Consider the following 11,433-nt stretch of genomic DNA (forward strand, 5'->3'; position numbering starts at 1 on the left):
GTCATTGCATACAAACTTTGTCATATCTATAACATTTCACTTCTATTTTAAATGTATTTCCAAACAATCTGATTAGTTGCTATTGATGTAATATTATAATGCACTACTTTGAAAATAACATTCCCCAACACTGCACAGGATGGAAAAAAGCCATCTCAATAGTTTCTAAATAGTGTCTCAATAGTTATGGGTTGTTGAACGGCAAGATTATTCTGTATGTTGCTTAAACATGGGCGACAGATGCCCATTTTCCACAAGTTGATATGATTCCTTAGGGTCTTCATGAAAAGTCTATAATATACTTTGATTAAAAATTCTCAGTGGTAGTGTAAAACAACACCCTTTTTACCTTGTCAAAATCAGCTCTGCAAAAACCATCCTGTTCTAGTCGAGGTTGCTTTAAATGTTAATGAGCTCTGTTCGCCACCCCCCCCACTCTTCTCTCTGTGGAGTGACAAGCCTGTTTACTTTAGCTGCATTTAGCTGCGTTTAGCCACTAAACTTGCTAAGTAGCATGTTATTAGGAAAGGCGAACGCAAAGATGCATAAAAAAACCCTTATACTCACTTCTGCTGTAAGTGAAGCTGGATCACGAATGATTTGCGTGAACATAGACGGATATGTGTAGATCTGGAGGCGCATTCCCTTCACAAACAAACGTAATCCACTGTATCTTCAGCGGCTCAGATGTCGGGAGTAAATGACGACCACTATGTTCATTATTACATCCAGCAACACAACACCTCTATTCTCGTCTAACTTACATCCCTGCTCCGGCATCAAAACAATGGAGGTCGGACCGTTACAGCTGATCTGAGGTAAGACGCTCATGTCAATCAACTATCGTGGGAGCGGCCTCTCTGACAGGCATCTGAGAATGGCTCGATCTGAAAAAAGGGATATTATTTTTAAAGATTAATTAAAAACCACTGCATGGATTTTTATTATTACAGGGTAGATGTGTACATACACTGCCAACACACATTAATGTTCAAACAACATGTAAAAGTAAACTTTGCATCCGATGACCCCTTTAAATAAAAGAGACATTTTTTTAATGCAACGGCCAGTTTGTTACTTACCCACTGATGGGCATCTCACAGGCTTCCTACATGCTCTGATTATATTCAACCAAAGCTGAAAGCATGCCTTGGATATCAAGGTTCTCCAGACTGTAATACAAGGATGTTGTTTCCTTTCTCTCCCTCTCTGAACCCAATTACTAACTGAAATGTGCACCTGGAATGTGAGGAGGCGCACTGATTGTTTAGACATTTTGTTTATTTGGGCAGATCAAGGCGCTGATCCAACAGGCCAAACACACATATGCGGTACAAACAAATGACCTGGACAATCAGCTAGTTTGCATTGCTAATGTGATGAGACAGAATTAATTCCAACAAGTGCAACACAAAGAACAAACAGAGCTAACGGAAAACAATGCGAGTAAAAAGTTTGGACACACTTCACTGAATTTGTTTGTCGTGATCTTAAAACCCCGTTGATCTAAAGACTTGAGCTTAAATTTTAATTTGTTTTGTAGACAAATATAAATTGTCTGTACTTTCTTTTATACAAAACTTGAATTATATATAATTATTTCTCTTTTTTTTCTTTCTGTAGTGGATGAGTTGGAGTGGAAAGTGGCCAGAAAGTATGCAGCACTCCAACACAAAGGATGCCCTTCATGAGTAGGTGTGTTCAAACTTTTGTCCTCTATAGCGTAAACCAAAAATTTTTTTGTTATAATAATACCTTCAATATGAGTTGTAGTTGATTAAAATGAGAGTTCAAAGCAAAAATGCATTTAAAGGAATAATTCACCCAAAAATGAACAGATTTGACCACGCAGCTTTTCACTTGGACTTGGAGTCCAACTCTGACGGCACCCATTCACTGCAGAGGATACATTGGTGAGCAAGTGATGTAATGCTAAATTTCTCTAAATCTGTTCTGATCTGTTCTGAATCTTGGATGGTCTGGATGAGGTTAAGTAAATTTTTATCAAATTTTCATTTTTGGGTGAGCTATTCCTTTAATCTGCACAGCTAGCGTTTGTCTACCTTCTTGGCTGAACATGTAAGATTCAGTAATGTCCTGGAGCAGTCATGTTAAATCTGTCGCACTACTTAACCCTGACGTCATTCTGTGTAACCTGGACCATAACCACAATTGATTGAACAGCATCATTTGCATTTGGTTTTCTCTTGCTCAAGCGCAATCTGTAAGTGTTCAGCAGACCAGATATTTGTGTCGACACACTCGGTCGTTCTGGTCTGTGTAGCTTGCTGGCATAACCAAACAGCATGGCTTATTAGCAAGAGTACTGGGACCTTTGTAAAGCACTGCAGTGATAAACAAAAACAAAACAAGTGGAGTAAACAAATGCTTTGCACTAATCTAAGTTGATTGTGACCCCATTCGCTCTTAGAGAAGAGTTCAAAGTATAAAATCGCCCTGCCCTGTACTGATAAAACTGATTGTGCTCCAAGTGTGTAGAAGTAAACAGCGCAGAACAATCACCGTCTCATGCCCTTCAAACACAGCAGAGCATGTCTGACATGTGACTGCGGTAACCGCAGATAAGAGCTCTAATAGCTTCAGTGGAACAAACACTGTTATTTCAGCACAAAAAGTTGTTTTTGGTACTCTAGTTATCTGGAAAGATTACCACAACTTTGCAATAACGCAACTCAAAGAGGCTGACAGCATTCTTATAAAGTCATCATAAAAAAATGTACTCTATTTACTTTAAGGCACATTGCTAGTCTTGAGGTGAACAATTAATCCATGCAAGTTTTAAAAAAGTTTGTCTTGGTAATCTTTAATCAAAATCTGAACATCTCTGGAATCGCGTTTCTTTTCTAATGACGTCAGTTTGACGGCTGGGCGGGGTATCTGTAGCCACGCCCCTCCTACAGTTAGCTACGCATTGGATGGAGAGAAGGAGTGTTAAAATAAAACCCCGTCCTCTATTAAATATTCAGTTTTAATTGGAAATATGTCGCTATACTGAAATGAAGTCTGTAGCAACTAAAGGTTTACACTCACTTTAATGTATCCAATGCATTTTCTCTCAGCAGAAAATATTATCAGGGTACTGTTTTTGCATTCTGGGTTTCTCAGAAGAGGAAGTCGTCATACTTTGGTAAACTTCCATGCGATACTTTTCTGTGAACGTGAGAGATTTAGGACACAAAAGCAACAAAATGTTAAACTATTTGCGCTACAAACCAGTGTGTTTATAATTACCACAATAGATCATAATATTATAAGAAAACCAGTTTGGGATATCATGGAGAACAACTACATGTTTTGTACAGCTAAAAATAACTGGAAGTGAATATGGAAATCTAGCTAGCACGTTCAATTTAATGCTGTTGCATTAAAAAAAATAAGTGGAGAGATAGCGGTGAAAGCAAATATAATTTTTGCGTTCCCATTTTCTCCAATAGCAAAAGAAGAAAACAGGAACGCGTTTCTGTGATTTTACAATTGGAAAAAATATAGAGAGGTTGATTACATTGGGCTTAAGAAAGAAAGAAAACATCTTTCAATTTTTCTTTTTCTTTCGTCATCATATTAGAAGCGCCCACAAAGCAGCGTTAACTAGTTCTCGGTAAATGTAAAAAAGCCTTAGGCTAAACCTAACCACTTCTCAACAATATAAACATATAAATCGCTTAACAAGCAGACAGTCACAGTAATTCATTTTAAAATTACGAAAAGTCCAAGTCTTCGATGCCAAACGAATGCTTTTTGTGAGAGCAGACGCAAATTTGACCATCTTGATCCTCCGAGGTAACGGTTACATTTCGAACACATTCGAATTTTCGAAAGTTGCCGCCTATAAAAGAAGCGTTACGTCAGCTTTCATTTGAAATTCCAGTGGTTCGCGCAGGTGCTAAAGTTCCGATTTGTATTTTTTTAAATTACATATGACTACATTCACTGAGGTTTTCAGCGATTAAAAGCTAAAGTTTAAACTATCGTTCATTAAATATGCGTCTGCTTCACCGAGTAGGCTAACTCGGAGTTTAGTAAAACAAAAGGCATCAATGCTTGTTTAAATTATTTATTCATTTTTATTAATTTATTTTAATGTATCATATGGTGTGTACATTTTTAACGCCCTCTTACCACCTTAGTTTTTCATGTTTGCTTAATGTTTCCTTGTTCTGTGTTCAATTTAATACCGTCATTCCTTCAATTGACAAGTGCTCTTTGTAAAATGCTATTTTCGGTGAAGATTACTGGCGAAAGACTACTAATAAAAAAGATGTGTAGATCAAACTTTCTTTTTCTAAATGTTCACATTAAAATTACACAGTTTCCACCGAAGCATTTACTTTCACTTAATCTCAGAGCGCGTTGAAGGTCCGTCTTAATATGCTCTTTGTGTTTATCGGTAAAAATCAGATTCAATTTGGTAGATTTTTTACTAATGTTTAGCACTTACACTTGTCATATTATTTATGACAGATATTGATAAAGCACAAACTTCCACCTCATCATATTATTACTGGATGCATTGAAAACCAGGTGTGGAGGAACATGTTATGGTTTTAATCGCAAAAACGATGTCATTATCCTGCAAACAACTTCCAAGAGGACACAACTTGAAACAGAGACTAATCAAAAGCAGATGGTTTGGTGTATTGGACTCGAGGGCCACATGAGCCAATTCAAGGTCTTGTATTAAATCAGCAGATTTCGTTCTAGACTGACCATTTTAATTTTGCACAAAGATTTGTAGATTTACAGGCTCTCTGAAGGTCTTTCCAAGTCTAAATAGTTGAGTGTTTTGTTGTGATGTGGAGAATGGCTGGATCTCTGCATCTGACAGCAGTATTCTTCAGTGTCAGGCTGCCTGCTGTCTGGAGAGCAGAAGGTTCTGACAAGCCTCGCCTCAGTGTCCACTTCAGGTTTAAACACTATTGCTTTATAAATCCCTCATGAGATTCTATATCGGACAATTAAAATCTAATGTGTAATTGAGAACAAAAAGCATTATACAACAGAAAAAATTTTAATTACAAACAAATGATTGTGCTTTTGTATTATGGAGTGCTTCTTTAGTAAATTTGGCATGTCATTCATTTATTTATTATGATTAAGAAAAAAAAGGAATCTTATTTTTTATATCATTCTTGTCTGTGCTCTCGTTATCAAAATTATTGTCATTTTTTAATAAACGTTAAACGTCAATATAAAATCATTCAGAAAACGTAATTTACAAATATGAATAAGTACTTACAGTGTGCATTTAAGCCCTTTCGCTTGCCAAATGCATCAAATAAAATTAAAATATGCAAGATATAAAATATAAACATTTATGTAAATATTTTAATTTTGATAGAATTATTTGCAATGTTTCCTATACAGCAAAATAAATTACGATATGGTTAATGTCAGGTTAATATGTTATTGTAGTGAACCCTGATGACAGGCGGGAGAAATTTACCAATAAATAAATAAATAATGCATTAAAAAAATAAAAATACAATGAGTGAAAAAAATCAGGTAAAATGAAATACAATCATTTACAATCATTTATACTAAAAAAACACGTTTGTAACACTCTTCGCATGTGTTTTAGGACTATGATGTAAACAATACAATTTTAAGATATGAAGAGACAAAACGGGGTTTGCTTGTACTAGAAATAAATTACTAGTTAAATTACCTGCAGAATTAGCTGCACAGCAGTTCTATTTAAAGCGTGGAGTCGGGATGAACATTTTCATTTAGCCGCACTGCTGACATATCAATTTAATGTGAAAATGTGAAGGATTCTTGTTCAGACTGTGCTATTTATCTCATTGTATTTTTGTTTATTACAAAATTTAAACATTGCTTGTCAAAGTAAAAAAAAAAAAGTATGTCCGCAACATTTGCTAATACGTTCTTGCAATAGCATGTAAAAATAATAATAGTAAATCTCATATAAAAGAGAACGGTTATGTTTTTGAAATATGCATATATATTCCCAAAATAATTTCTAGAATTTCTAGACGCTTCAGATGATGAAGCATGACCGGTACGACAGGTGTTTAGGACTTTGGCCACCCATGTTCCAGACGACTAAACTAACAATTTAATGACATGAAGTAAATACTTAAGATCGTCCAGTTGGTGCAGTAAATATTAGTCCGCTGCTTAAACCGAATAGGAAACAGCTTAAGATAACTTTATGATTGGACACGTGCTCTGAGCATCAACCGATGCCGTCCAGTGCTTTTGAAATGCCAGAGAGTCATTAGGAGGAGGCACGCGTCCTAATGAGCTCCTTTTCAAACCTGTTGAATAGAGACAAGCACCCTGCGGCGAGACCTGGAGCTATTTAATGGCCATTACGCCGAGCACTGCCCAGATTACGCACGGTAGTTAGAGCTCAAACCTCAAACGTGACATCTGAAGAAAAATGGAAGACATATTTTTTGATTTCGATGCTCAAGATGCTGCCACAGACTTTGCCTTCTGGGGCCAAATGGACCCCAACTTCCAGTTCCAGTCTCAGCTGGACACGCTGCTCTTTGACTGCAGTGCAATGACAGGTCAGCTGTCTCCCTGGTCCTCTTTCGGATGCCAGTCCGTGTTCCCCGAGGCTCAGCTGACCTTCACGGACTTAGACTCGCAGTCTCCGCAGCTGGAGGTCGGTGCTGAAGTGGACAGCTCCTTAGTGGACGAACCCCATGAGATCGGCAAGCGCAGAACGCAGCAGCAGCAGCGGCGCTTGACGTCTCATCATCCGTACAAGGTGCAGCGCCACGCCGCCAACATCCGGGAGAGGAAGAGGATGCTCAGCATCAACTCTGCGTTTGAGGAGCTGCGCTGCCACGTGCCCACCTTTCCCTACGAGAAACGGCTCTCCAAAATAGACACGTTAAGACTGGCCATCGCTTACATCGCCCTGCTTAGGGAAATCCTCATGTCAGGCTGTGACCCCAAGTCATACGTGGATGAATGCATGAAGAACGGCTATAAGAATCAGACCAACGCCATCTGGAACACAAGCGGTAAGATGACAGTAAAATACATGTAGGCTACACTGTCGTAGAATGTCGTAGAAATAACTTTCACTCAGAAATTAAAAGTAAGTTTCACAAGGAATTACATCGATAAGAAAAGTAACTCTGAATTAAACGTGACGTTTTTAAGTAGAATGATTGAAATTGTATGTTCTTCTGTAGCATAGGCCATACTCCAGTAACCTTTTTTATTTAAAACTTTGAAAATCATTTTTACAGTGCAGGCTTAAAATGTTGGCCACAGTTTGAGATCATTAGTGCCCAGTTTTAACCAAATATTAGTCAAGATTTGATCAAGATTCTGTAACATCATTTTAAATTTGGTTTGAACGGCAATTTCTTTCACTGGTAATTGGGTGAACATAGGAAGTTAATCCCACACTGAAACTGGTTTTGTCTTTTCAACATCAATTGGCAAATGGGTGAAAAGAAACACAGAGTAGGCCTATTTTTTATTTAATTTATTAAAATAAATAAAACTTGGGCAAAAAGTTGGATTGAAAATGTAATAGCCTATGAATTTCAAAAGCGCAAACGGAACGACTCCTACGAACCAGTTCACTGGATACAGCGCGAACAGTGGAGTCTAATTGCCGAACGAACGATTCTTATTAAACGATTCTTTAATCAAACAGCCCGAGAAGTGTAGTTCGATTCCCAAACGTATGACTCTTGTGAACCGGATATGTTTGCTGAAATCTGTAACTCATAACGTGGACAGTTCATCTAAATCACTTCCTTAGTGAATCAAAAGTATATGAATCTAAGAATGAACCAAATACATTTTATTTTTAAAAAGTAATTATGACGTCATTTTTGACATAAGTTTTATTTGCATATATGACCCGTTTTTTGACGTCTTTTCAACATAAACATACATTGCAGTGCAGTGTAGTTCGATTCCCAAACAAATGACTCATGTGAACCGTCTCTGTTTGCAGAAAACTGTAAGTCATAACGTAATCAGTTAATCGAATTCACTTGTAAAGAACTAGTTCCTTAGTGAATCAAAAGTATATGAATTAATTTAAAATTGTTTTTAAAAAGTATTATGACGTAAGATTTTGATGTTTTATTTGCATATACTGTATGACCCCGTTTTTTTTTTTTTACGTCAATTTGGTGTCTTTGGAACATCAGCACAATTTTTTTAACATAAGCTGCCCATTAAGTGAAAAAAGAGAGTACTGTTTTCTAATTTAATTTATTTAGATAGTAAAACAAATAGAATTTGAGGAAAAGGTTACATTGAACATTTAATGTAAATTTCAAAAGCGCAAACCAAACGACTCCAACGAACCGGTTCGTTGAATCAAAATATACAGCGCGAACAGTGTAGTCTAATTGTCGAACGAATGATTCTTATTAACCGATTCTTGAATCGAACAGCGCAAGCAGTGTAGTTCGATTCCCAAACGAATGACTCTTGTGAACCGGATCTGTTTGCAGAAATGTACAACTCATAACGTGAACAGTTCATTTAATTCACTTATAAGAAAGTGTTCCTTAGTGAATCAAAAATATATGAAACGAAGAGTGTAGAACCGGTTCGTTTTAGTGAATCAAATGCATATATATATATATATACAGATAAAATACAGATGTAAAACACACAAAATGCACTTTTTTGCAAATCAAGTAATTCATTCCAGTATCCAAAAAAAATCAAATAAACATGAATTAAAAAATTTAATCCCTCATTGGTTTATAAAAACATCTTTGATCATTTTTAAACCATGACAAGAAAATTAGATCCAACATTTGGGCAATTTTAGTCTTATTGCAGCAATTGTATTCATTTAAACCAGCATTTTGAAGTATTAGGAACAGATTGGATATTTTCCCCACGCACACAAATGTCCCTTCCCCTTGTTTGCGGGGCATATGAGGTAAATGACTTGTTTATTAGGAGTGCATATGCAAATACGTCCTCAATAGGGCTTATGTCACTCAAACAGGCGTTGTTTTACATGATTAAACAGTTCCCATTGTTAATACTGACTGTGCAGTTTATTCCCAGCTGTCCAACTTCCTTTTTTTTAAAGACACAAGTATTTTCACTGAGCTGAAAGGGAGCTGTGTACTTAGTTAACCACATCCCAGCGTTCCAGCTCTTCAAGGGGGAGGGTTTTAATGAATAAGTGTGCCTTTGTTAGCCTTAGACCAGCGACTTGTTAAATGGTCATTAAAATGTATCTAAAGCCTCATGTTTGCTCTGCTTTTGTGCTCTCCAACTCCAGATCTGACAGCTCGGCTCTCTTGGATAAAGTGGGATTAACTGCGGCATGGGCCGTGAAGAGAGATGCCGCCTCTCCCTCCTTTCTCACGCTCCTCTTCAATGGTGGCATGGCACGACGACTCCGCGACATCTGCAGACTTCTCACCGTGCTACACCTCCTGGCACTCAGGACACTTTTTATATTCTAATTTGTTGTGGGTTAGAATCAGGCCCCCTTTTGCTCATCCAGACGTGCGTTGTTTGTTGTGAATGAGGCCTTAACGGGACAAAGCCGTGGCACTTGTGCCTGTGTGCAAGATGAGAGAATGGCAAAAGGGCGGCAGTTCGAATTTGTTTTCATGTGCTTCACTGTTGAAAGCAAATCGAAAGGGTTTGGCCTGGCAATGTGCCTAACAGCCACATTCAGCAGTGACATTTTGTCACAAATTGACATTTTTATCACAACAGTATTTATTTGTTAATTTATTCTTTTTATTTATTAAAAATGTTTGTTTTTTGACTTTTAACTTTTTGTGATTGAATTTTATATGATTATTTATTTTTTAAAAATATTTAAATACAAAAAAATTCAAACGTATATACAAATAAAAATATATAAAATGCAAGACTTCTGGTTTTTCTGTGATTTAAAAGTGATTTAAAGTGTGCAATATTGTACAACTTTATGTGCCACGTCTAATCACATTAGCACAAACATACAATTACATTATAAGGTAAAACAGGGTAAGATCACAGTTTTTGTCTATTTGTTAATGAGAGATTTGGGGACACATTCATGTTTTTGATTTGTGGAGTAAAATTATATTATTTATTTTGATGTAAAAAGATAAAATTAGACCCTTGAGGTGTGATGAGTCCCCAAAGTGGCATGTTGTTTATAGTGTTATTTTTACATTTAATACTTTTAATACTAACTGTATTTAATGGGGTTATAATTAAATATTTCCATGAATTAGATGTATATTTCAGACATCTTCAATTAAAATATGGGAAATTAAATTGTACGCTACCATTTAAAAGTTTTTGAACAGTAAGATTGTTAATGTTTTTTGAATAAGTCTCTTCTGCTCACCAAGCCTCCCTTTATTTGATCTAAAGTACAGCAAAAACAGTAAAATTTTGAAATATTTTAACTATTTAAAATAACTGTTTTCTATTTGAATATATTTTAAAATGTAATTTATTCCTGTGATTTGATTTGATCATTACTCCAGTCACATGATCGTTCAGAAATCATTTTAATATTTTGATTTGCTGCTCAAAAAACATTTATTACTATTATTATAACATTATTACACTATACCATTCAAAAACTTGGAGTCAGTCTATATATAGACATATACATATATATATTTATATATATATATACATATATACACACATTTGACATTTTATACATACATTTTATAGAAATTAATACTTTTATTAACAAGGATGCTTTAAATTGATCAGAAGTGATGATAAAGACATTTATGTTACAAAAGATTTGTATTTCAGATCAATGCTGTTTTTTTGAACCTTCTATTCATTGAAAAAAAACTGAAAAAATCCTACTCAGCTATTTTCCACATAATAATAGTAATAAATGTTTTTTTAAACACCAAATCAAAATATTAGAATGATTTCTGAATAATCATGTGACCGGAGTAATGATGCTAAAAAAAAAATCAGCTTTGAAAACACAGGAAATAATTACATTTTAAAATGTATTCAAATTGAAAACAGTTATTTTAAATAGTAAAAATATTTCACAAGGTTACAGTTTTTGCTGTATTTTGGATCAAATAAATGCAGGCGAGCAGAAGAGACTTATTTAAAAAAAAAAAACATTAAAAATCTTACTGTTCAAAAACTTTTGACTGGATGTGCACATATTCATATGCCTGTATATATACTCATAAAATGCATGTGAATTTACCTTTCAGATGAATCTATTTTACTGGAATTCTGCTTTGTGTTATCGGTTATTCAATTAAACAGTCAAAATACATTTTTAAATAGAATAGCTGAGTTTGATTGACAGGCGACCTGACCAATCACAACGCCGAATCTGCCGTTTTGTCCTACAAACAAACCAGACTGAAGAGTAGATTAACGTCCGTGGACTTAAATCATACTGTGTATTGATATCTTCTGATGTTCATTCATATTTAGTGCTATAAC

At 35.5% G+C, this 11,433-nt stretch overlaps 1 protein-coding gene across 1 annotated transcript; it reads left to right on the top strand.

Moving 5' to 3' along the window:
- Positions 1 to 477: 477 nt before the first annotated feature.
- Positions 478 to 9,791, top strand: LOC127170795 (transcription factor 21). Its single transcript, XM_051119052.1, has 3 exons — positions 478 to 1,695; positions 6,311 to 7,019; positions 9,272 to 9,791. The coding sequence occupies exons 2-3, from the start codon at positions 6,425 to 6,427 to the stop codon at positions 9,307 to 9,309; spliced, it is 633 nt and encodes a 210-aa protein (XP_050975009.1). The 5' UTR covers positions 478 to 1,695; positions 6,311 to 6,424; the 3' UTR covers positions 9,310 to 9,791.
- The last annotated feature ends 1,642 nt before the right edge of the window (positions 9,792 to 11,433 follow it).

This window comes from Labeo rohita, chromosome 9 (genome assembly GCF_022985175.1).
Source record: "Labeo rohita strain BAU-BD-2019 chromosome 9, IGBB_LRoh.1.0, whole genome shotgun sequence".
Classification (NCBI taxonomy): domain Eukaryota; kingdom Metazoa; phylum Chordata; class Actinopteri; order Cypriniformes; family Cyprinidae; genus Labeo; species Labeo rohita.

Coding starts and splice junctions, on each gene's coding strand:
- LOC127170795 (XM_051119052.1), top strand. CDS start 6,425: ATGGAAGACATATTTTTTGATTTCGATGCTCAAGATGCTGCCACAGAC. Junction 7,020..9,271: donor CGCCATCTGGAACACAAGCG/GTAAGATGACAG, acceptor CTCCAACTCCAG/ATCTGACAGCTCGGCTCTCT.